This window comes from Heteronotia binoei, chromosome 20 (genome assembly GCF_032191835.1).
Source record: "Heteronotia binoei isolate CCM8104 ecotype False Entrance Well chromosome 20, APGP_CSIRO_Hbin_v1, whole genome shotgun sequence".
NCBI lineage: Eukaryota > Metazoa > Chordata > Lepidosauria > Squamata > Gekkonidae > Heteronotia > Heteronotia binoei.
Window position 1 is genome coordinate 12,580,716 of NC_083242.1, and position 26,447 is coordinate 12,607,162.

Below are 26,447 nucleotides of genomic sequence, written 5' to 3' on the forward strand. Positions count from 1 at the left end.
CAACCACTATAATTCCAGATAGAGAATAATCAGATGCAGGGGTTTTTTTTGTAGCAGGAACTCCTTTGCCTATTAGACCACACCCCCTAATGTAGCCAGTCCTCCTGGAGCTTACAGTAGGCCCTGTATGAAGAGCTCACCCGCTCTTAGAGGGTTGGCTACATCAGGGGTGTGTGGCCTAATAGGCAAAGGAGTTCCTGCTACAAAAAAAAGCCCTGATCAGATATATGAACTGTGAAATGTCTACAACTGAGAACTTTGAGTGCAAATGAAGACTTTGGGTTTACTTGAGAGTATTTTTAACGGTGACGCTTAAAAACTGGAATTGCCAGTCCCCAGGTCTGAGCAGGGGAATCCTCAGTTTCGGAAACTTCTCCCCATCGCAGACCAGCTGACTGGGAAGAAACCCCGCCCCTAAACAGGGACATCACCGTGCAACGTTCCCAATATCAACGTTCCTGTGCTTTTGGGACAAAACTCTAGTTTAAGAGTGAACTTGCCATAGAGTCTTCCCCCAAAACCAGAGCATCGCCCCTGGAACTCCTGATGCGATGATGTCACTTCCCACCCCCTAGAATGCCTCCCAGATTCCCATGCCGGGACGACAAAAGGATTATTTGGCAACCCTACTTCAACTGTGTCACCTGCATTCACTGACGTACGGTCCATCTATCATTTGTACTTCTGTAATCTGCAGTTCGAGCTCTCTGCTCCCGACCTGAGTTCGATCCCGGCGGAAGCTGGGTTCAGGTAGCCAGCTCGAGGTTGACTCAGCCTTCCATCCTTCCGAGGTCAGTCAAATGAGGACCCAGCTTGCTGGGGGGAAGGTGTAGGTGACTGGGGAAGGCAATGGCAAACCACCCCATAAAAAGTCTGCCCTGAAAACATTGTGAAAGCAATGTCACCCCGGAGTCGGAAACGACTGGTGCTTGCACAGGGGACTACCTTCACCTTTAAAGCCAAGTCTGTCAGTGTTAAGTCAACCTCCTGTTCTTTATTTTGTCTTATATTTGCACTAAATCCAAAGCATGTACACACTATGAGAGTGTGAATATTTATTGTTGACCAGTGATTTCTGCAATTTTTCCATTTATACACTGGCACCAGTTATTTGAAGCCCCATGGCACAGAGTGGTAAAGCTGCAGTGCTGCAGTTGGAGCCCTCTGCTCATGACCTGAGTTCAATCCCAGCAGAAGCTGGTTCAGGTAGCCAGCTCCAGGTTGACTCAGCCTTCCATCCTTCTGAGGTCGGTAAAATGAGTCCTCAGCTTGCTGGGGGGGAAGCATAGATGTCTGGGGAAGGCAATGGCAAACCGCCCCGTAAAAAAGTCTGCTGTGAAAACGTGAAAGCAACATCACCTCATGGGTCGGTAATGACTCAGTGCTTGCACAGGGGGCTATCTTGACCTTTTTACCTTTAATCTGCAGTTTATCTTCCTCATACCCAGGACTTTTTTGGGGGGGGGGTAGAAAAAGGCCCAGCAGAGACTTATTTGCATATTAGGCCACACCCCCAGATGCCAAGCCAGCCGGAACTGCATTCCTGCTTAAAAAAAAAAAAAAAAAGCCCTGCTCTCACCCTTAAATTTGAAGGAATCTGAACGGAGCACGTAACATTTTGAGGTCTGCTCTCGAGGCACACTTGTTCTTTTAAAAAAAGAAAAAGATACGCGCAAAAGTCTCCTGAAGATGCTCTCGGTTCGAGCGTTTTTACCTGCACGGTGTGCGTGAACTCTCGAAGCTGCTTCCTAAGCTCCGCCCAGCCTTCATTCAGCATGCTAGGAAAGAAAGACGTTTGGATGAATTGAAGCCAGCCTGAGCAACCCCCTTTATTCATCATCCGCCCCCAGGATGTATCTGACCAAGAGGCCTTTCTGTCTGCAAAAAGCTTCTGCTGTTGGTTTAAGGCGGGGTGTCAAACATATGGTCCAGGGGCTGAATCAGGCTCCTGGAGGGTTCCTATCAGGCCCCTGGCAACTGGCTGTCTGCTTCCTTCTCCCTCTCTCTTGCTTCCTTCTACATCACAGCTTACTTTGCCAGACTTCCTCAGTTGCACAGAAGCTACAGAGTGAACCTGTTTTTTCCATTGGCTGAGGCTCCTCCCTTGTGGAGGAAGGGGGGAGGTAGAGCTTTCTTTGCCAGGCTCTCTCAATCGCACAGCATAGCTACTGAGCCAAGCCTCTTTTCCTTCTGTTGGCTGGGTCTCCTCCCCCTCCTGGTCCCCTGGGAAAGGCAGGAAAGAGCCAGAGCTTCCTTTCCCCGGTTCCCTGGATTGCACAGGAGGGATACAAAGAAAGCACCTTTAAGACCAACGAGTGCCAACATTTAAGTTTTTTAAAAAAAATAAAATCTTTGTGTTTGTCTGTCTCCTTTATAAAGTGTATATCTCTGCTTTAAAAAGTCAAGGTAGTCCCCTGTGCAAGCACCAGTCATTTCCGACTCTGGGGTGACGTCGCATCACGTTTTCATGGCAGACTTTTTACGGGGTAGTTTGCCATTGCCTTCCCCAGTCATCTACACTTTCCTCCCAGCAAGCTGGGGACTCGTTTTACCAACCTCGGAAAGATGGAAGGTTGAGTCAACCTTGAGCCGGCTACCTGAACCCAGCTTCCGCCGGGATCAAACTCAGGTCGCGAGCAGAGTTTGGACTGCAGCACTGCAGCTGACCACTTTGCACCCAGGGGCTCCTATGTGAACTTCGCACAATCACTTTAATTCCACATAGAGAATAATCAGATACAGGGGGGTTTTTTGTTGCAGGAACTCATTTGCATATTAGGCCACACCCCCTGATGTAGCCAATCTTCCCGGAGCTTACAGTAGGCCCTGTACTAAGAGCCCTTTAAGCTCTTGGGGGATTGGCTACAGCAGGGGTGTGTGGCCTAATATGCAAAGGAGTTCCTACTACAAAAAAAAAAAACCCTGATCAGATATATGGACTGTGAAATGTCTACAACTGAGAATTTTGAGCACAAATGAAGACTTTGGGTTTACTTGAGAGAAGTACAGAAACTTTTTTTGTACAGAAACCCAGCAGGAACTTATTTGCATATTAGGACACACCCCCTGAGGTCACCATTGTTTCACACAGGGCTTTTTGATAGAAAAAGCCCAGCAGGGATTCATTTGCATATTAGGCCACATCCCCTGAAACCAAGCCAGCTGGAACTGCATTCCTGTGCGTTCCTGCTCAAAAAAGCCCTGCTTGATCGAACTTGGGTCGTGAGCAGAGTTGAGGACTGCAGTACTGCAAGTTTACCACTCTGCGCCATAGGGCGCAGTGTACACATGGCCCGGAAGGATAGAACTTTGCCGTTCAGAGGAAGGGAGGTAACATTTCCTCTTCATCGCTGGATGCCCGTTATTCAGAACCCTGCGCGTTCCTTATCAGTAACCTCCCTACTGTGTGGCTTTGAGAGTTCTGCTGCAGATACAGGACCTGCACAACCGTGGCTCGTCTGAAAAGAGAGTGACCACCAGCAGAGTGGTCCGTGGGCTTCACTCGCCCCCTGCCTGGCGCTGCAGGCACAAACGGCTGCCATAAATGGAATCAAATCGTTGGGTTGCCATGGTCTGTACTGGGTCTCTGCAACGGGTCTTTCTCATTGCCTGCTGCACGATCCTGTAACTGGAGATGCTGGAGACTGATTGTCCCAGATCTGGATAGCCCAGGCTAGCCTGATCCCATCAGATCTCAGAAGCTAAGCAGAGCCAGCCCTAGCTAGTATTTGGAAGGGCGACCTCCAAGGAATACCAGGGTCATGACACAGAGGCAGGCAATGGCAAACCACCCCTGAAATGTCTCTTGCCTTAAAAACAAGTCTAGCTCGCCACCTAGTGGTGCATAATGCTAAAAATGAGCTAGAACTTCTGGCTGCCAGACAATCTTCGGATCTCCTGGCTATTCTGTGATAATAATTGTTATTATTGCTGGGGTTTTCTCATTGCCAATTTTAATCTTGATTGCAGGCTTCCCGCAGTCTAGACCAGAGGTGGCCAAACCGTGGCTCTTTCCCACATATAGTGTGGTTCTCAAAGCTCCCATCGCCCCATCAGCCAGCTTGGAGAAGGCATTTCTCTTTTGAAATCACTTCGCCAAGCCAAGCGAGCTGCTTGGAGAATGCATTAAAGGTTAACGGGTGGAATTCTAGCAGGAGCTCCTTTGCATATTAGGCCACACACCCCGGATGTAGCCAATCCTCCCAGGAGCTTACAAGCAACGTTCCCTCTAAGCTGCAGAGTCTTGTGAGCAAAAATTCTACTTTGTGAGCTACTGGCAATAAAGCTGTGAGCTACTGCATAAATTAGTGTGCTCTGAGGTCATCCTTCCTGAGCTAAGACAGAAATGTGTGAGCTAGAGGCTAAAAATCTGTGAGCTAGCGCACACTAACTCAGCTTAGAGGGAACACTGCTTACAAGGCTCTTTTTTATAAGCTCTTGGAGGATTGGCTACATCAGGGGCTGTGGCCTAATATGCAAAGGAGCTCCTGCTAGAATTCCACCCCTGAAGGATAAAGTTGCTTTCTTTCCACCTCTCCCTTCCTCCTGCCATTTATTTGCCTGCCTGCCTGTCTTCCTTCCTGTCTTGTGGCTCTCAAAATCTGACCTTCATGTCTTGCAGCTCTTAAATATCTGACAGTTATTTTATGAGGCTCTTTCTTCTAGAACTTTGCGTGCTCCAGAGTTTCAGAGGCTGAGAATATCCTGCCAAGAGAGCCCCCCGACCTTCAGCAGTTATTCTAATCTAACGCCCCCAGAAAAGAGTTCTTCTAATTGAGGCACTTTGGCCAGTGGGAAACAAAGGGAAGGTTTCCCAGAATGTCAACTCTAGCCTTCAAAAAAGAAGATAAAACTCTTCTGTGCTTCTGGGCAAAATCCACATTCTTTTGCACTGGGGGTGGAACTCCAAACCGTGGGGATAGGTGATTTAATTGTGACAGAGAATGCCGGGCAACCGTGGGAAAGTTCTTCCTGGTTTGCCTGGGGACTGTTTAAGCCGAATATAGGTCACATTTGAGGTTTGGGGGGGAATTCGGGCTGTATAGAACGGATGGTATGAATTGAGGAATGTATTGTGTTTTAGGCTTGAGGTATTTAGGACGCGGAGGATGCGTTGAGGACGCGAGAGCGCCCTCTAGGGGTGCGTGAGAGCCATTAAAGCCCAGGATCTGGTCTTATTTTGAGCCTTCATACAGATAGTCTTTCTGGGAACATCTGTTAATTGTGTTTGATCACTATCTGGTCTATGATAGGTTAATACTCTGGAATTGTTTTAATTGTTTAAATTTGTTGTATAGCTATAGTCTGTTGCTGTTGTTCGGTCGCACAGTCGATTCAGGCCCTCTTGTCTTCCACCATCCTCCGAAGTCTGCTCAAATTCATGTTAGTTACATCAGTAATGCTGTCCAGCCATCTCCTCTTTTGCCGTCCCCTTCTTCTTTTGCCTTGTCTTTCCCAGCATCAGGGTCTTCTCCGGCGAGTGCTCCCTTCTCCTTTGGCGGCCAAAGTGTTTGAGCTTCAGCTTCAGCATCTGACTTTCCAGGGTACAAATTGTTAAATAATTATTGCTGTAACCAGGGGTCGTTTTGTAGAAAAATAGGTGGTGGAGCTCATCCAGGGATCGTTCTGCAGCTGCACCTACTATTCAATGGACAAGGAGGTGGAACTCTCAGAAAGGTTCAGGAGCTGCGCTCCTGGGAGCTCCCACTGAATCCGAGGCCTGGCTGTAACCCACCCTGAGGCCGGCTGTGCAGGGGAAAGTGATCTTGAAATTCAAATAAATACCTAAACCCTGCCGAAAGAGAGGCTGTAGTTTTCACAGCTACTTGGCACCACTTGAGGGTTGTTGTAAGGGGAGCAGATGCATCAGTGCTTAGTTCTCATGGCCTCCTCTTCTTACACGCCCGGGGAAATGCCGATTGCCACTTCGGGATCAGGCAGCAATTTTTCTCCAGGCCAATTTGGCCAGGGATCCTGGAACAGTGTTCTTTCTAAGCTGAGTTAGCATGGAGCAGTTCATGGATTTTTTAGCCTCCAGCTCACACCTTTTTGTCTTCGCTCAGGAAGGAGGACCCCAGAGCACACTGATTGATGCAGTCGCTCACAGCTTTAATGCCGGGAGCTCACAAAGTAGACTTTTTGCTCACAAGACTCTGCAGCTTAGTGGGAACATTGTCCTGGAGGTCTTTTTGTCATCATCTGGGCATGGAACAAGGGTCACTAGGGGTGTGGGGGGGAGGTAGTTGTAAATTTGCTGCCATGTGCAGGGGGTTGGACTAGATGACCCTGGAGGTCCCTTCCAACTCTATGATTCTGCATATTCTGTATATTTTGTCCGACTCTTCCCCTAAGGAGCTCCAGGTGATGTACAGTACACCCCACCCCTTCCTCAATTTTATCCCCTGCAACAACACTGCATGGAAGGTTAGGCTTAGGGTTGCCAATCTCCAGGTGCGGCCTAGAGATCTCCTGAAATGATAATTGATCTTCAGATCTCCAGGAAATGGCTGCTTTGGAGGGTGGACTCTGTGGTGGTAGACCCCTCTAAATTCCCCACCCTGATAGTCCAGGCAAGCCCAATCTCATCATATCTCAGAAGCTAAGCAGGTCCGACCCTGGCAAGTACTTGGAGGTGAGACTTCCAAGGAATACCAGCAGTCGGGAGGGCAGAGGCAGGCCATATCAAGCCACCTCTCTGAATGTCTTCCATGCCCCTGGAGAGGTCACCAGAAGACAGCCATGACTTCCAGGCATTCACACATACAAAAGAGAGAGAGAGAGAGAGAAAGAAAGAGAGAGAGAAAAAGAAAGAGAAAGAGAGAAAGATTGAGAGAGAAAGAAAGAGACAGAGAAAAAGAGAAAGATTGAGAGAAAGAAAAACAGAGAAAGAGAAAAAGAGAAAGACTGAGAGAGAAAGAAAGAGACAGAGAAAAGGAGAGAAAGACTGAGAGAGAAAGAGAGACAGAAAAAGAAAGAGACAGAAAAAGAGAGAAAGGTTGAGAGAGAAAGAAAGAGAGAGAAAGAAAGATCCTTCTCCTTCCCAAGCAAGCACCACCACCAAATCTCCAGGAATGTTCCAGTCAGCAACCTAGTAATGCTCTGACCGCTCCATGACACTGTTTCACATCCAATAACAACAAGTGCTCACTGTGGAGGTGAAGTCCTTGCGCTGTTTTCACTGAACTTGACCTGGAAGGGTAGAAAGAAAGGTCTGATGCATTTGAGCAAAGGTGTTCGAAAGCTCTTCTTCTAAGGAGATGTACGATAGCAAGCCAGTTAAGCCTCTTTACACATAACAGTTTGTAGGGACTGACATTAGCCATGCCGGCCTGTAAAATCCCGGTGGTCATATGTTCTCCCCCCCCCCTTCCCAAAAAACCCCAAACCCATCAAAGCATAGATCAAGATGGGTCGCCATGTTAGTCTATCTATAGCAATAGAAAAGAGCAAGATTCCAGGAGCATCTTCAAGACTAACAAAATTTGCGGCCGGGTAGGAGCTTTTGTGAGTCACCGCTCACGTCTTCAGGTATAAGTGAGCAGTGAGTCACGAAAGCTCCTACCCTGGCAGAAATCTTGTTAGTCTTTGAGGTGCTAACTGGACTCTTGCTTTTTTCTACTGTTCTTGTATCTGTATCTGAAGAAGTGATATTCTTATGAAGGCCTGTCTCACACAGTGGCCAACCTGTTTCTCTTAAGGGCCAACAACAGGACAGAGAGGCTGAGGCCTTCCTAAGAACATCAGAAGAGCCCTGCTGGATCAGACCAGGGGTCCATCTAGTCCAGCGTTCTGTCTCGCACAGTGGCCAACCAGTTCTTCTGGAGGGACAACAACAGGGCAGAGAGGCTGAGGCCTTCCTAAGAACATCAGAAGAGCCCTGCTGGATCAGACCAGTGGTCCATCTAGTCCAGCATCCTGTCTCACACAGTAGCCAACCAGTTCCTCTGGAGGGCCAACAACAGGGCAGAGAGGCCGAGGCCTTCATAAGAACATCAGAAGAGCCCTGTTGGATCAGACTAGGGGTCCAGCATCCTGTCTCGCACAGCGGCCAACAGGATGGAGGGCCAACAACAGGGCAAAGAGGCCAAAACCTTCCACCAGTGTTGCCTCCTGGCTCTGAGATTCAGAGGCTGAGTGCCTCAGTCACCATGGCTACTAGTAGCTGCTGATAGACCTGTCCTCCATGAATTTATGTAATCCATTTTTAAAGCTGTTTATTCCATTTCTGAATTCACAACATTCATGGAAGGTGCAGGTCTCTCAACAGCAATTATGATGCTTAAATGGAACCTTCCAGTTCAGGGGCAGTGTACCTTTGAATAGCAGATATTAGGGACCAGGGCTTTTTTTTGTAGCAGGAACTCCTTTGCATAATAGGCCACACACCCCTGATGGAGCCAATCCTCCTGGAGCTTACAGTAGGCCCTGTACGAAGAGCCCTGTAAGTTCTTGGAGGATTGGCTACCACAGGGGTGTGCAGCCTATTATGCAAAGGTGTTCCTGCTACAAAAAAAGCCCTGGTTTGACACAGTACTGGGCGATTTCAAACAGGCTGAAAGGAGGAACTGAGAACCAGTGTGTGTGTGTCAGAAGTACTGCATCAAACCAAGGCTTTTTTTGTAGCAGGAGCTCCTTTGCATATTAGACCACACCCTCCTGATGTAGCCAATCCTCCAAGAGCTCACAGGGCTCTTTGTACAGGGCCTTCTGTAAGCTCCAGGATGATTTGGCTCCATCAGGGAGGTGTGGCCTAATATGCAAAGGAGTTCCTGCTACAAAAAAAGCCCTGCCCGGCAACATCCCACCCCTTCCAAAGGGACCCGCCAGCCAAAAGGCAGGCAATCCATCCCCCATCATGACCTTCGTCTGCAGTTCGTGCAGCTCGCCCTCCAGCCTGGCTTTGTCTTCCCGCAGCCGGTTCAGCTCTTGAGAGGTGCTGGACAGCAGCTCTGCGTCTGTAATGGCGAGGTGGTGCTCCGGCGGGCCAGCGTCCATTTCATCACTACCCAGCAACCGGATCTGTTCGCGCTGCATCCTGTCACCAAGTAGGGGGATTAGCTCGCCAGCCTTTGAGCCCCAGAGGGTGGTTGATAACGCTGCCTGGACAGTCGCAGCCTTACCCAGAATCCCTAATAGAATTCTTCCAAATAATGAAATAATTTGGTCTCCAGTAGGAAGTGAGCTTTGCTTTGATGGGCGAATAGCTCGGGACCATGTGCATGCCACAATTTCCTGTAGGCTACCGGGGGAAAAAAAAAGGTGATCTAACCTTGATAGTCCAGGCAAACAAGATCTCGTCAGATCTCGGAAGTTAAGCAGGGCCAACTCTGGCAAGTACTTGGATGGGAGACCTCCCTGGAATACCAGTGCTGGAGCGCAGGGGCAGGCTTTAAGCAGCCACCTCTCTGAATACCCTCCAGGCCCCCAGTAGGGGTCAGTCACCAAAGGTTGCCATGACTTCCAGGTACAGACACACACACAAAAATACAAAAAAGAAAGAATGAATCCATGCTAAGCAGGGTAAACTCTGGCAACTACTTGGGTGGGAGATATCTTTGGAATACCAGCAGTCAGGAGGGCAGGGGCAGGCTCTATTCAACCACCTCTCTGAATATCCTCCAGGCCCCCAGTAGGGGTCAGTCACCAGAAGTTAACATGGCTTCCAGGTTTTTCTCTGGCAAGTACTTGAATGGAAGACCTTGGAATACCAGAGCTGGAGGGCAGGGGCAGGCTCTATTCAGCCACCTCTCTGAATATCCCCCAGGCCCCCAGCAGGGGTCAGTCACCAGAAGTCACCATGGCTTCCAGGTTCTTTTCTGGCAAATACTTGGAGGGAGACCTCCTTGGAATACCAGCAGTCGGGAGGGCAGGGGCAGGCTTTATCCAACCACCTCCATGAATATCCTCCAGGCCCCCAGTAGGGGTCAATTATCAGAGGTCCCCATGACTTCCAGGTGCACTCACACTTGCACATATAAAAATACAAAAAAAAAAGGTGATGAGTTTAGTAATTTAAGGATCTCTGCCCTCACTTGCATGGCCCTGGATGGGGGGGCAGAAGCCGCACCATCAGAACAGCATCTGGTGAGGCTCCAGCCTGCTTTGGCCAGCCACGTTTGTCATTCAGATACAAAAGAAGAAGAAGAAGAATTGCAAATTTATACCCCGCCATTCTCTCTGAATCAGAGACTCAGAGCACCTCACAGTCTCCTTTATCTTCTCTCCCCACAACAGACACCCTGTGAGGTGGGTGGGGCTGGGAGGGCTCTGACAGAAGCTGCCCTTTCAAGGACAACTCCTACGAGAGCGATGGCTGACCCAAGGCCATTCCCGCAGCTGCAAGTGGAGGAGTGGGGAATCAAACCTGGTTCTCCCAGACAAGAGTCCGCGCACTTCACCACTACACCAAACTGGCTCTTCTCGGCTGCAGCAACCATCCCCTGCGGCCTTCCCGGATGGCGTCTTCCCCTACCTGTATGCAATCAGCAGGTTCTCGTGGGTCTTCACCAGGTTCTGCAGGCGTTTCTTGTAGCCCCGGGCCGCCGTGGCCAGCTGCTCCTCCCGAGACTTGTACGAAGCCCGGATGTCCTTCAGCATGCTGTCCACGAAACGCTTCATGTGAGCCGCTTCCGATGGGGCTTTCCCGGGCCCCATCTTCTCTGCAGACTTACTGTCCATGTACGCCTTGAGAGACACAGGAGCAGTTTGCGCCAGCCCCGGCGGTGGGTGTGGGGGCACACGGAGTGCTGGGAAATGTGTGGATTTAAAAGGCTGACCCAGAAAGGAGCCCCTTCTTGTATGATCAGGAAAGTGGAGTTGCCAGCCTCCAGGTGGGGCCTGGAGATCTGCTTTTACCACTGATCTCCAGCTGGCAGAGATCAGCTCCCCTGGAGGAAATGGCTGTTTTGAAGGGTGGACTCTAGGGCAGCAGTCCTCAACCTTTTTGGCACCAGGGACTGGTTTTGTGGAAGACAATTTTTCCAGGGACCGGGGTGCAATAGTTTTGGGATGATACAATCGTGCACTTTATTTCTATAAGTCTGGCGTGGTGCTTAAGTGTGCAGACTCTTATCTGGGAGAACCGAGTTTGATTCCCCACTCCTCCACTTGCAGCTGCTGGAAGGGCCTTGGGTCAGCTATAGTTCTCACAGAGTTATCCTTGAAAGGACAGCTTCTAGGAGAGCTCTCTCATCCCCACCCACCTCACAGGGTGTCTGTTGTGGGGGAGGAAGGTAAAGGAGATTGTGAGCCGCTCTGAGTCTCTGAAATTCAAAGTGGAGGGCAGGATATAAACCTAATTCTTATTCCCATTCTTATTACTTCTACATTGTAATATATAATTATACAACTCTACAATTCTAATTCCCATTCTTCTTCTTATTACTACATTGTAATATATAATGAAATAATTATACAACTCACAGCCCAGTTGCTAACAGGCCACAAACTGGTATTGGTCCATGGCTGGGGATTGGGGACCCCTGCTCTAGGACCCCGTAGCCCGCTGAGGCCCCTCCCCTCCCCAAACCCTGCCTTCTCCTGGATCCACTCCAAAAGTCTCCAGGGATTTTCCAGGAGAGACCTGGCAACCCTGCAGGAGAGTCTTGTGACTGTCATAGGATGGTTGAGTTGGGTGGATGCTGGGGCAGAGAGCATCTTCACCTGGTGACCCTTGGAAGACCCATGGGGATTGCTAGCTCCAGATTGGGAAACACCTGGAGATTTGGGCGTAAACCTTAAGGAGGGCAGGATTTGGGAGAGGAAGGACTTCAGCGGAGTCTAATGCCTTAGAGCAGGGGTGTCAAACAGGCGGACTGAGAGCCATATCTGGCCCCTGGAGGGCTCCTATCAGGCCCACGAGCAACACGCTGTCATCTGCTTCCTTCTCTCTCTCTTCCATCTGCATCACAGCTTGCTTTGCCAGGCTTGCTCAGTCACACAGCAGCTACAGAGCAAAACCTCTGTTTTCTCCATTGGCTGACTAGCACATGAAGCAACTTAAGGATAAAAGCTCGCAATGCCCGGCCATTTCGTGTTTTCCTCTGAGTCTTAGGCTCAAAGCATTGACCATGAGTTAATGAATGTCAATAAATCAAAAGTAGATTTGTACCTTACAGACACACCTGAACGGCATACTCAAGATTGCTACCTCCCATAAGAATGGGAATTAGAATTGTATAGTTGCATAATTATATATTATAATGTAGTAATAATAAGAATGGGAATAAGAATTGTATAGTTATATAGTTATATATTACAATGTAGTAATAATTGTAATAATATATTACAATGTAGTAATAATAAGAAGACATGGTCTCCAGATTTTGATGTAATCATTCAGAGCGAGAGGTGTCAGTTATCATAGACTGTTAAATAAACACCTGGCATTACATTTTATAACGCACATGCCCTGGTCCAATAAGGTCTCATTTATTTATTTATTTATTTATTTGATGGACTTATTTATGTCAGATCCGGCCCTTGTAACAAATGAGTTTGACACCCCTGCCTTAGAATCCACCTTCAAAGCGGCGGTTTTCTCCTTGGTGAGCTGAACTCTGTCTCCTGGAGACCAGCTGTAATCGGTGTTCCCTCTAAGCTGAGTTTGCATGAACTAGCTCAGAGATTTTTAACCACCAACTCACACATTTTTGTCTTCGCTCAGGAAGGATGACCCCAAAGCACAATAATTGATGCAGTCGCTCACAACTTTAATGCCAGTCGCTCACAAAAGTAGAATTTTTGCTCGCAAGACTTAGAGGGAACATTGGTTGTAATCCCAGGAGATCTCCAGCCACTAGCTGGAGGCTGGCACCCTTCACCCTTGGCTCCCAGAAGATAACTGCTCACCGCCAGATCCGTGACGTACTGCACAAGCCGCGATCGGTACTCTTCATTCAACTCCTTCAGCTGCGTCTGGAGGCAGGAATTCTCAGCCTCAACTTCTTGGAGCTGGTTTTGGGAGCTGAGGAGAACCTGGACCCCAAAAGAGGGGGCGGGGAGAGAGAGCCTGGGGCGTTATTGTGGTTATCGGGAGGGGCAGCTGTGTTGTGGTGCGTTTCAAAAAAAGCCATGGATGGATGGAATTGATTTTCCTGAATTTAATATTTTTCAGGCCATAGATGCTTCCTTACCGCTGACTGTTCCGCTAGCTTGTGCTGGGTGTTCCGAATTGCTTTCTTGGCCTCCTGTAGCTCTTTGCCCATGGCCACCCTGCAAAGAGAAGGAACACCCACAATTATGCCCGTCACACTGGCTGGCATGCACGTCATTCACAAAGGCCTCAACGCTGGCATCTGTGTGATATGACTCCAGCACTTCCCGCATCCCTCACATCTGCATGTGCTCTGTACACCGGGTTGCCAGCTCTGGGCTGGGAAACGCCTGGAGATTTGGGGGTGGAGCTTGGAGACAGCAGGATGTGAGGGGGAGGGATCTCAGCAGGTGTAACGCCACAGAGTCCACCCTCCAAAGCAGCCATTTCCTCCAAAGGAACTGATCGTCAGCTGGAGATCAACTGGAATTCTTGGGGGTGGGGGGATTGTGCCTACCTAAAGGTTGGCAACTACTAACTCTCAATCTCACAGCACAGATCCTGAACTTTCTAGTACATGCAGGCTAGGGTTGCCAAGTCCAATTCAAGAAATATCTGGGGACTTTGGGGGTGGAGCCAGGAGACTTTGGGGGTGGAGCCAAGATCAAGACTGTGACAAGCATAATTGAACTCCAAAGGGAGTTCTGGCCCTCACATTTAAAGGGACGGCACACCTTTTTAATTCCTTCCTTCCATAGGAAATAATGAAGGATAGGGGCACCTTCTTTTGGGGCTCATAGAATTGGACCCCCTGGTCCAATCTTTTTGAAACTTGGGGGGTATTTTGGGGAGAGGCACTAGATGCTATAACGAAAATTTGGTGCCTCTACCCCAAAACACAGCCCCCCCCCAGAACCCCAGATACCCGTGGATCAATTCTCCATGATTTTCTATGGGAATGAATCTCGATAGGGAATAATAGAGTTCCCAGCAGACATTTCCCTCCCCTCCCCCCGCTTTCTGACGACCCTGAAGCGGGGGGAGGACCTCCAAACTGGGGGATCCCCTGCCCCCACCTGGGGATTGGCAACCCTAATGCAGGCTTCTGGGAGTCCCACCTTCCCCCACCCCTTTCTAAAATCCTCTTAAGTTTCTATCCCTCATGGTTGCAGAGGAAAGCTTAGAAAGCATTCCTCAGCTGGCCTGTTCACGATCCTGCTCAGGTCTGATCTGGTGCTCTTTCTAGGTTTGGCAAGTCCCTGCCCCAGCCTCCGGCGAGTGAAGTCATCAGGCCAGCTGCTTTAGGCGTTTCTGGGAAAACTCTATGGTTTTCCCGGATGCTCTAGCATTTTGGGAGGGGAAAACTTTATGGTACTTTTCCGGCCGGCACAATGATTTCACTCACCCAAAATGCTCTAGCGTTATCTGGAGGAGCAGCTGCGTTCTTGTGCGGTCTAGCATTTTGGGAGGGAAAAACTCTATGGTACCTATTGTACCTATTGTTTTCATCAAGAGAGGCCCGGCATTATAAATTTATCCTAATTACACAGTTCCCTCTTGATGAATTCAGATCCTGTGAATTTAGGAGGAGGTGTTTGTGAGTTTCCTACATGGTGCAGGGGGTTGGGCTAGATGACCCTTCCAACTTTATCATACTATGATTCTATCATTCTATGATTCAGAAAGCTTTTGATAAAGTTCCTCATCAAAGGCTCCTTAGAAAGCTCGAGAGTCATGGAGTAAAAGGACAGGTCCTCTTGTGGATCAAAAACTGGCTAATTAATAGGATGCAGAGAGTGAGTATAAATGGGCAGTCTTCGCAGTGGAGGATGGTAAGCAGTGGGGTGCCGCAGGGCTCAGTACTGGGTCCGCTGCTCTTTAACTTGTACATAAATGATTTGGAGTTGGGAGTGAGCAGTGAAGTGGCCAAGTTTGCTGATGACACTAAATTGTTCAGGGTGGTGAGAACCAGAGAGGATTGTGAGGAACTCCAAAGGGAGTGAGTGGGCGTCAATGTGGCAGATGAGGTTCAATGTGGCCAAGTGCAAAGTAATGCACATTGGGGCCAAGAATCCCAGCTACAAATACAAGTTGATGGGGTGTGAACTGGCAGAGACTGACCAAGAGAGAGATCTTGGGGTCGTGGTAGATAACTCACTGAAAATGTCAAAACAGTGTACGATTGCAATAAAAAAGGCCAACGCCATGCTGGGAATTATTAGGAAGAGAACTGAAAACAAATCAGCCAGTATCATAATGCCCCTGTATAAATCGATGTTGCGGTCTCATTTGGAATACTGTGTGCAATTCTTGTCACCGCACCTTAAAAAGGATATTATAGCATTGGAAAAAGTCCAGAAAAGGGCAACTAGAATGATTAAAGGGTTGGAACACTTTCCCTATGAAGAAAGGTTAAAACGCTTGGGGCTCTTTAGCTTGGAGAAACGTCAACTATGGGGTGACATGATAGAGGTTTACAAGATAATGCATGGGATGGAGAAAATAGAGAAAGAAGTACTTTTCTCCCTTTCTCACAATACAAGAACTCGTGGGCATTTGATGAAATTGCTGAGCAGTCAGGTTAAAACGGATAAAAGGAAGTCCTTCTTCACCCAAAGGGTGATTAACCTGTGGAATTCACTGCCACAGGAGGTGGTGGCAGCTACAAGCATAGCCAGCTTCAAGAGGGGGTTAGATAAAAATATGGAGCAGAGGTCCATCAGTGGCTATTAGCCACAGTGTGTGTGTGTATAAATATATATATATATAAATTTTTGGCCACTGTTTGACACAGAGTGTTGGACTGGATGGGCCATTGGCCTGATCCAACATAGCTTCTCTTATGTTCTTATGATTCTTCCTGGGAAACTCTTGAAGGGAACGCTGAAGATCTCTTAACAGAATTCTCCGTTCCCTTTCCAAACTACTTTTCCCAGGATTCTCTGGGACATGGGCCACACCATTTTAAGTGATATAACCCACCCTCCCACCCCACCCCCACCCCCACACACGTGTATCCCCTAGGTCACTAGCTGAGACCTGCTGGTCTCCCTCACATTCTCTCCTCCAGTTTTTGTTGCTGGGAATTGTACATTTCCTTCATCTTTTCCATCTCTGCGGCGATGTGGTCTTGATTTCCAAAGAGCTGTAGAGGAGGGAAACAAAAAGAAGGATTGCATTCCATCCTGCAAATTGCAAATACCGGCACCGACCCCTAAGAAACTGCCAATAAAAGGAACTGAACGGAACGGAAACTTCCAGAGAATTACAGGGAAGCAAAAGACTACTTCCAACTAGGCCAGCCTGAGGTTATTGAGGCTTTCAGACTCCTAACTTTTGGTGCTTGGCTCCCAGATTGGCTGTGCCAAAGCATAACTGGGGACTCAAAATGACTTCATTATGTGAGCTGTTCAGGCTATAGTCTCAAGATGCCACAAAGATGAGGAAAATAGGGTGATTAACATGTGGAATTCACTGCTACAGGAGGTGGGGGTGGCTACCAGCATAGGCAGCTTCAAGAGGGGTTTGGATAAGCATATGGAGCAAAGGTCCATCAGCGGCTATTAGCCACAGTGTATTGTTGGAACTCACTGTCTGCAGCAGTGATGCTCTGTATTCTGGATGCTGGGGGGGGGCACAGTGGGAGGGCTTCCATTGTCCTGGCTCCACTGATGGACCTCCTGATGGCACTGGAGTTTTTTGGCCCCTGTGTGACCCAGAGTGTTGGACTGGATGGGCCATTGGCCTGATCCAACATGGCTTCTCTGATGTTCTTATGCGTGACACAGAGTGTTGCACTGGATGGGCCAATGGCCTGATCCAACATGGCTTCTCTTATGTTCTTACGTGACACAAAGTGTTGGACTGGATGGGCCACTGGCCTGATCCAACATGGCTTCTCTTATGTTCTCATGTGACACAGAGTGTTGAACTGGATGGGCCATTGGCCTGATCCAACATGGCTTCTCTTATGTTCTTAAAATACTTACAGCCTATGATCTTCCTTTAAAACCCAAGTTGTTACTAAACTACTGGACGGATCCCATAGTACCATAGATAAGGAAGGACCAGACTGGGACCCTTTTAGTAGCTGCTAAACTGGCTATTGCTTCTAAATGGAAAGAAAAATCCATCCCTACTATCTTGTTGTACAGTAAAATCTGGGGACATGAAGAAAATATCAGATAGCACTGTACAATTTGAGCCACATGACAACCAATTAGGTTTTTTGAGTGGTGGTTTCGGGTTTTAGATTATAGGGTGAATCGTAACTTAGTTCTTAATAACTTTTGTCCATTAGATTTGTTGCAATTATAATCGTATGGTTTTCTGTATAAGACTTATCCGTTATTCATTGTGCAGCCTATCTCTTTAATGCTTCTATGAAACCTAGGGCGTTTTCCCACAGAGCTTACCGCAGAGCGACGTCCCTCTTCACTGCGCAGCGTCTGCGCGGATTTCCTACCAACTGCTCCGCAGAACCAGGAAGTGCCAGACCTTTTGCGTCGCAGATGTAAACCGCTAAAAACCAGTTTACGTTAGCAACGCAAAAGCCGCGGCTCTTCCTGGTTATGTGGAGCAGTTGGTGGGAAATCCGCGCAGACGCTGCGCGGTGAAGAGGGACGTCGCTCCGCGGTAAGCTCTGTGGGAAAATGCCCCTAGTCTGTAGTACATCTTCTTGAACTGGTTGGTCTTAACAATGTTGTAAATTTTGATATGTAGGCGTTACTGTTTCTGTATAAAGTTAATTGTTTGTAATTTTGGCGTTCTGTGTAAATCTCGAAAATAAAAATACATATACAATTTTAAAAAGAAGAAGAGGAAAATACCAAAACTCATGGGAGCTGCATAGGAAGAGTCCTGTTGGTTTAGAGAACTTTGTGTGGGGGAAAACTTCCTCTCAGCCTGGGCCAGTATTATAGGGCGCCATTTTGATCCCTCTCCGCTACCGATTGACACCATGTGCGGGGCCCATGCTCACCGTTTTCTCCAATTTCCGACGTTCGTGTTCTGAAGCAATCACATCTTCTGGCTAACAGCATTAAAACACAAAAGACAGTGTGAGAACACGTTAAAGTGTCTTCTCTTGAGTCACACCATTGGACTGTCAAGGTCCACATTGTCTAGTCTGACTGGCCATAGCTTATCAGGGGTCTTTCGCATCAACTCCTATCTGATCTTTTTAAATTGAAAATGCTGAGGATGGAGCAGGTAACCAAAAACATTGGGGAAAAGAGGATTGTTTTGGATACCAAAGGACTAAGCCCTGGGACCTTCTGCATGCCAAGCAGCTGCTCTACCCCTAGGGTTGCCAATTCCCAGGTGGAGGCAGGGGATCCCCCAGTTTGGAGACCCTTCCCCCGCTTCAGGGTCATCAGAAAGCAAGGGGGTGGAGGGAAATGTCTGCTGGGCACTCTATTATTCCCTATGGAGACCAAATCCCATAGGAAATAATGGAGAATTGATCCACACTTATATGGGGCTCTGGGGGAGCTATCTTTTGAGGTAGAGGCACCAAATTTTCCTTACAGCATACAGTGCCTCTCCCCAAAATATCCCCCAAGTTTCAAAAAGTTTGAACCAGGGAGTCCAATTCTATGGGCCCCCAAAGAAGGTGCCCCTATCCTTCATTATTTCCAATGGAGGTAAGGCATTGAAAAGGTGTGCAGTCCCTTTCAATGTGATGGCCAGAATTCCCTTTGGAGTTCAATTATGCTTGTCACAACCTTGCTCCTGGCTCCACCCGCAAAGTCCCCAGATATTTCTTGAATTGCACTTGGCAACCCTATCTACCCCTTAACCATGGCTCTGGTTTTGCTTGCTTGGGGGAGGTAGGCTTTTGGCAAGGGGCAGAAAAAAGAGTAGACTGACATTACGGGCTTAGATTGGTTTCAAGGGCCTTTGCCGCTGGAAGCTCTCGTTCTGCAAGAAGGGGAAGGACGTCCCTCAGAGATTCCTCAGCACCAGGACTGGCTGTGGGTTCTAAAGAGGCTGTAAGGAATTGCCTTCCTCTGCCCTTTGCATGCAGAAGTGAAAAGTGCATTCGCCGGGCACGAGGGCTTTTTTCGTAGCAGGAACTCTTTTGCATATTAGGCCACACACCCCTGATGTAGCCAATCCTCCAAGAACTTACAAGGCTCGTATTCCAGGGCCTACTGTAAGCTCTTGGAGGATTGACTACATCAGGGGAGTGTGGCCTAATATGCAAAGGAGTTCCTGCTACAAAAAAAGGTCTGCCAGGCACTAGGGTTGTCAAGTCCAATTCAAGAAATATCTGGGGGACTTTGGGGGTGGAGCCAGGAGACTTTGGGGGTGGAGCCAGGAGACTTTGGGGTGGAGCCAGGATACATTGGGGCGGAGCCAGGAGCAAGGGTGTGACAAGCATAATTGAACTCCAAGGGAGTTCTGGCCATCACATTTAAAGGGACAGCACACCTCTTTAAATGCCTTCCTTCCGTAGGAAATAATGAAGGATAGGGGCACCTCCTTTTGAGGCTCATAGAATTGGACCCCCTGGTCCAATCTTTTTTAAACTTGGAGGGTATTTTGGGGAGAGGCACTAAATGCCATACTGAAAATTTGGTGCCTCTACCCAAAAAAACAGCCCCCCCAGAGCCCCAGATACCCACAGATCAATTCTCCATGATTTTCTATGGGAATAAATCTCCCTAGGGAATAATAGAGTTCCCAGTAGACATTTCCCTCCCCTCCCCCCGCTTTCTGATGACCCTGAAGTGGGGGGACGGTCTCCAAACCGGGAGATCCCCTGCCCCCACCTGGAGATTGGCAACCCTACCAGGCACTAACCAAAACTGTGCATAGAATAGGTAGGATATCCTAAGATTGTCTGGCAGGCGTGACTTCTAGCTCTAGAGGTGAGCTAGACTCGCTTTTAGAGGCTGAGAGAGCTCTGAAAGAACTGCGACTGGCCCAGGGTAGTTGGAGCTGAGAGAACTCTCACACCCTTTCAAGGACAACTCCTCAAGAGCTATGGCTGACCCAAAGCCATTCCAGTAGCTGCAAGTGGAGGAGTGGGGAATCAGACCCGGTTCTCCCAGATAAGAGTCTGTGAACTTAACCACTACACCAAACTGGATCTCCAGCGAAACAAGCATCCTATCTATGTCAGCTGCAGGGGTGGAATTCTAGCAGGAGCTCCTTTGCATATGAGGCCACACACCCCAGATGTAGCCAATCCTCCAAGAGCTTACAAAAAAGAGCCTTGTAAGCTCTTGGAGGATTGACTACATCAGGGAGGTGTGGCCTCATATGCAAAGGAGCTCCTGCTAGAATTCCACCCCTGGTCAGCTGGCCACACAGATTGACCCAAGGAGTCATACCTTCACTTTGCGGGCAGAGAGACGGTGGACCAAAGCGCGCACCCGTTCCAGTTCGGCAGAAGGCTCGTCGGCTTGGCCGCGGGCCTGGGGGCTGTAATTCCGCCCGCAAGGGTGAGAAGTCCTAGTGCCGGCCAAGTTGAGTAGCTCTAGACTCAGCTCTTCATTCTTGGTGACCTACGAAACCAGAGCAGGTTTTGATGATTTTAGGGAACCAGAGCAGGTTTTGATGATGGTCTGGAAGAGGCCTAGAAGGTCCCCACTGCGTCCCCCACCGTACTTCCTGCTCGTGCTCCCCGCTCAGCGCCAGATAATTGCTCTTCAGAACCAGGTATTCATCCGCCAGCTCCTTGTGGTTCGCCTCTAAGGCCTGCAGCCGTTCCCGCAAGGCGTCCCGCTCCCCGCTGGTCTTCTCGTCATGGAGCTCGACTGCCAGAATACGATTCTCCAAGGCCAGGATCTGGGAAAGCAAATATCCAGCTTTGAGAGTGGAGCAGAGAAGTACGTAGTTCCATCCAGGGACGGAATTCTAGCAGGAGCTTCTTTGCATATTAGGCCACACACCCCTGATGTAGCCAATCCTCCAAGAGCTTACAGTAGGCCCTGTAATAAGAACCCTGTAAGTTCTTGAAGGATTGGCTACATCAGAGAGGTGTGGCCTAATATGCAAAGGAGCTCCTGCTAGAATTCCACCCCTGGTTCCATCCTAATCCTGCCTTGGGTTGGGGGGAGAAGGGGGATGCTATTTGAATATTGTGCATCTCTGCGCGTTTAGGATCCCTGCATCTAGTAGCCGAGGGCTGTTCTGACCAGCCCCAGTGACGATTTGGGGTTCTGCAAACTGAGGGCAAGACCACTAAATTTGCTGATAAAAATATGGCTTCAAACCCTCTCCCGAAGGTAACGGCTTCATCTGCACGGCTTCATCTGCACATCTGCAGATGTTCAGACCATCCCTCGTCCCTAAGAATATGAACCTGCAACCGTTCTTTCCTTGCCCCTCGGTAGGTTTTGAGAACACAAGTAAAATTGTCACACGCCACTCATTCCTTTGAGAGCCAGTTTGGCCTAGTGGTTAAGTGTGTGGACTCTTATCTGGGAGAACTGGGTTTGATTCCCCACTCCTCCACTTGCACCTGCTTGGAATGGCCTTGGGTCAGCCATAGCTCTCACAGGAGTTGTCCTTGAAAGGGCAGCTGCTGTGAGAGCCCTCTCAGCCCCACCCACCTCACAGGGTCTCTGTTGTGGGGGGAGAAGATATAAGAGACTAAGCCGCTCTGAGTCTGTGATTCAGAGAGAAGGACGGGGTATAAATCTGCAGTCTTCTTCATCATCTGATCCTTTTGTATACCTCTTTTCTGATTGTCTGCCCTCCCTGTCCCTCGACTAGATTCCCCTTCCTCTCCTATTTGCAGGAAACACAATTTGCAGTACCATTTAACATGATTTTGGTGTAAAGGGGGCCAGCAAGAGATATACAGCTCTATGCTCTGACCTGGATGGACGAGGCTAGCCTGATCTCGTCAGATCTTGGAAGCTAAGCAGGGTCAGCCCTGGTTAGTATTTGGAAGGGAGACCACCAAAGGAATACCAGGGCTGGGACACAGAGGCAGACAATGGCAAACTACCTCTAATGTCTCTTGCCTTGGAAACCCTATATGGACATCATAAGTTGTTTGAGACTTGATGGCAAAAATGCCTGTCTGCCCTATAAAATTAGAGTCAGTTTCAACCTCTGTAAGGTCTACAGCAGGGGCGTCAAACAAGCAGCCCGGGGACCAAATCAGGCCCCCAGAATGCTCCTATCAAGCCCCCCAGCAACTGGCTGTTGTCTGCTTCCTTCTCCCTATCTTTTGCTTCCTTCTGCATCTCAACTTGCTTTGCCAGGCTTGCTCAATCGCACAGGAGCTACAGAGCAAAACCTCTATTTTCTCCTTTGGCTGAGGCTTCTCCCTTGGGGAGGAAGGGGGGGAGGCAGAACTAGTTTTTCCAGGCTCTCTCAATCACACAGCAGAGCTACAGAGCCAAGCCTTTCTTCCTTCTATTGGCTGAGGCTCCTCCCCCTCTTGGTCACCTGGGGAAGGAAGGAAAGAGCCAGAGCTTCCTTTGCCCAGTTCCCTGGATCACATGAGAGAGATACAAAGAAAGCACCCTTAAGACCAATGAGTGCTAAAGTTTTAAGTTTAAAAAAAAATAATCGTGTTTGTCTGTGTCCTATATAAAGTTTATATCTCTGCTACCTAATCTAAAATAGGAACACCCACGGCCTGGCCCGGCAAGGTCTCATTTCTGTGAGATTCGGCCCTCATAACAAATGAGTTCGACACCCCTGGTTTCTGGCTTCCTGCAAAAGAATCCTGGGAACTGTATTGTGATGGGACATGCTCTGCTAGCCCTCCCGGTTGGGTTGCCAACTTGGGTTTGGTATGTTTAGCCTGGAGAGGAGATGACTGAGAGGTGATATGATCACCACCTTCAAGTACTTGAAGGGCTGTCCTATAGAGGACGGTGCGGAGTTTTTTCCTGTTGCCCCAGAAGGTCAGACCAGAACCAACGGATTGAAATTAAATCAGAAGAGTTTTCGGCTAAACATTAGGAAGAACTTCCTCGGTGGTTCCTCAGTGGAACAGGCTTCCTGGGGAGGTGGTGGGCTCTCCTCCTTTGGAGGCTTTTAAACAGAGGTTAATGACCATCTGACAGCAATGCTGGTTCTGTGTACTTAGGCAGATCACGAGAGGGAGGGCAGGAAGGGCTGCACCAGGTTCTCGCGGCCCTTTCTTATACATCCCGGGAAATGCTGATGGTCACTTAGGGGTTGGGCGGCAATTTTTCTCCAGGCTGGTTTCATCATGGATCCTGGAGATTTTTTGTCATCTTCTGGGCATGGAGCAGAAGTCACTGGGGGTAAGTGGGAAGGCAGGTAGTTGGGAATTTCCTGCATTGGGCAAGGGGGTTGGACTAGATGACCCCTGGAGATCCCTTCCAACTCTATGATTCTATGAAATCCTTGGAGATTTTAGGGATGGAGTCTGAGGAGGGCAGGATTTGGGGAGGGGAAGGACCTCGAGTGTGGTCTAATGCCACAGAGTCCATCTTCTGAAGCAGCTATGTTCTCCAGGTGTGTTGCCTGGGAAGCAGTGGTAGCAGGAGATCTCCAGCCAGGGGTAGAATTCTAGCAGGAGCTCCTTTGCATATTAGGCCACACAGTCCTGATGTAACCAATCCTCCTGGAGCTTTTTTGTAAGCTCTTGGAGGATTGGCTACATCGGGGTGTGTGGTCTAATATGCAAAGGAGCTCCTGCTAGAATTCCACCCCTGTCTCCAGCCATCACCTGGAGGCTGGCACCCCATCCTTGGGAAGAGAATATGGCTGCTTAAAGGGATTCAGATGGATCTGCCCAGTGTCTGCAAGGTGAGGAGTTTGAAAGTCAAAAATACAGCATCTTATACTGCCTTGGGGGACCTGCCCCAATAGACCTACCGTGCTCCTCAGTTCAAAACATTCCTCCTCGTATTGCTCTCTCATTTTGTTGCTCTCGATCTGGAAATCAACCAGGTCCTTGGAAATCTATGAGGAAGAAGAAATGACATTTCCTACTTTTGGACACAGAATAGCAGCCTGCCAGCTCTTGAAATCCCAAAATATCGAATGTTAAAAGATCAGCTCATGCCTGTCGTATCCCGCCTCCCTTGCCCCTGAAATACATCCTTGTGTGAGATGTTAGTTTTAAAGAGAACACTTTGCCTACTTTGCAGGGCTGGTGTACGGATTACTGAAATACCGCAATTGAACACTTTGGAAAGAATTCCTCCGCTCTTCAGGGAAGCTGAATGTTGTAAGATGTTCCCATGGGGCCAGCTAGCCTAGAAAGTGAACCTTCAGCTGTTTTATAGCATCTCTTATGCTTTGTGCATTGTGTAATGCTTCTATCATACTCAAATGTCTGCTGTGTTACAGAATACTGTGTGCTGAATTCTAACAATATATTTACAGGCACGTTTTTAGCTGTGAAAGCCACCCTGATTTCCCAATGGAAAGAAATTCATTTTCTACAAACAAATAAAATAAATACTGTTTATCTCTAAGTATTTTGCACCCCGCTGCTCAACCAAAGTGCTTGTTTCTAGAGTGAACATCAACAGTAAAACAGGTTTTTAAAACCCTTAAAATGTCAAATTCTAATGTGAAACTATATAATATCAAGCCATATAATATCAAGCAGGAAAAAATATACATAACGTAGTAGAGAGTAATGTATAGAACTAGCAATTTTAAACCACAGGAACCATAAAGAAAACTGACATAAAAGCATAAGCAGGCAAAATGTGTCTTTCTCCGCATTTTGTAAGAACATAAGAGAAGCCATGTTGGATCAGGCCAATGGCCCATCCAGACCAACACCCTGTGTCACACAGTGGCCAATATATGTGTGTGTGTGTATACACACACATATACATACATACATATATACACATATATATATACACACACATATGCATACATACACACACACACACACACACACACACACACACATATATACATACACTGTGGCTAATAGCCACTGATGGACCTCTGCTCCATATTTTTATCCAATCCTTGTTTAAAGCTGGCTATGCTTGTAGCTGCCACCACCTCCTGTGGCAGCGAATTCCACATGTTAATCAACCTTTGTAGAGCCCAGCAATGTTTTTGTGGGGGGGCATTTTTTGAGCAGGAGCACACAGGAATGCAGTTCCAGCTGGCTTGGTATCAAGGTGTGCAGCCTAATATGCAAAGGAGTTCCTGCTGGGCTTTCTCTAGAAAAAAAGCCCTGTGTGAAACAATGGTGCTGTTAGGGGGTGTGGCCTAATATGCAGATGAGTTTCTGCTGGGCTGTTTCTACAAACAGAAGCCCTGGTTTTGTGATTGAGGGCCTCCATTTAGTGATTGGTTCTACCTTTGTGGTAGCCATTTTCAGCTAGTACCTGCAGCAGGCAAGCCTCCAGGGGGAGAACATTCCAAACTGGAGGTCACCACTACAAAGGCCCTGCTGGTTGCCATCATCCTTCTGCCCTCTGTAAAAGGAAGACGTAGCAAGACCTCAGCTGACTGTCTGAAGAAGGAGGGAAGGCAGGAAAATAGGATAGAAGATCATATTCTCATGTCCGACATGTGCCGCTTGCGTCCCATTACCTTCAGTTTCTCTTCTTCGCTGCGGACCAGCCTTGATGACAGCGCAGTCTTCGACCCGGCCAGCTGCCCTGTCTTCTCCTGCAGCTCCCCGAGCCTGGCGTACAGCCTTTCGTTGCGGTCTTGCAGCTGAACCTGGCAACAGATAAGAGAATAGGGTTGCCAATCCCCAGTTGGGAGCAGGGGATCCCCCGGTTTGGAGGCCCTCCCCCACTTCAGGGACATCAGATAGTAGGGGGAGGGAAGGGGAATGTCTGCTGGGCACTCCATGATTCCCTGTGGAGACCAATTCCCATAGGGCAGGGGTGGCCAACAGTAGCTATCCAGAAGTTTTTTTGCCTACAACTCCCATCAGCCCCAGCCATTGGCCATGCTGGCTGGGGCTGATGGGAGTTGTAGGCAAAAAACATCTGGAGAGCTACCGTTGGCCACCCCTGCCATAGGGTATAATGGAGAATTGATCTGCGGGTATCTGGGGCTCAGGGGGGGCTGTTTTTTGAGGTACAGGCACCACATTTGCAGCATAATATCCAATGTCTCTCCTCAAGGTTTCAAAAAGATTGGACCAGGGGGTCCAATCTATGAGCCTCAAAAGAAGGTGCCCCAATCCTTCATCATTTCTATTGGGGGGAAGGCATTTAAAAGGTTTGCAGTCCCTTGAAATGTGATGGCCAAAACTCCCTTTGGAGTTCAGTGATGCTTGTCACAACCTTGCTCCTGGCTCCACCCCCAAAGTCCCCAGATAGTTCTTGAATTGGACCTGGCAACCCTAGATAAGAATGAACGCCCTCCACTTCCCCCATAGCACAAGAGGCCTGGTTCCCCCTACCTTGCATTGCAGCTAGAAGTCACAGCCTTACTAAAGGGCTGCAAATGCGATTGTCGTGCAGTATGGGGTGCGCCA

At 48.6% G+C, this 26,447-nt stretch overlaps 1 protein-coding gene across 1 annotated transcript in view; it reads right to left on the minus strand.

Moving 5' to 3' along the window:
• CCDC78 (coiled-coil domain containing 78) overlaps positions 1-26,447 on the minus strand; it is a 30,772-nt gene that overhangs the window by 2,349 nt on the left and 1,976 nt on the right. Inside the window, exons 2-13 of the mRNA XM_060260820.1 lie at positions 25,547-25,678; positions 23,852-23,938; positions 20,651-20,830; positions 20,374-20,547; positions 18,015-18,065; positions 16,090-16,178; positions 13,134-13,212; positions 12,850-12,975; positions 10,472-10,683; positions 8,860-9,034; positions 7,148-7,188; positions 1,715-1,778 (exon numbers count right to left, since the gene is read on the minus strand). Coding sequence (XP_060116803.1) covers positions 1,715-1,778; positions 7,148-7,188; positions 8,860-9,034; positions 10,472-10,683; positions 12,850-12,975; positions 13,134-13,212; positions 16,090-16,178; positions 18,015-18,065; positions 20,374-20,547; positions 20,651-20,830; positions 23,852-23,938; positions 25,547-25,678 — 1,410 coding nt within the window. The remainder of the gene's footprint in view (positions 1-1,714; positions 1,779-7,147; positions 7,189-8,859; positions 9,035-10,471; positions 10,684-12,849; positions 12,976-13,133; positions 13,213-16,089; positions 16,179-18,014; positions 18,066-20,373; positions 20,548-20,650; positions 20,831-23,851; positions 23,939-25,546; positions 25,679-26,447) is intronic.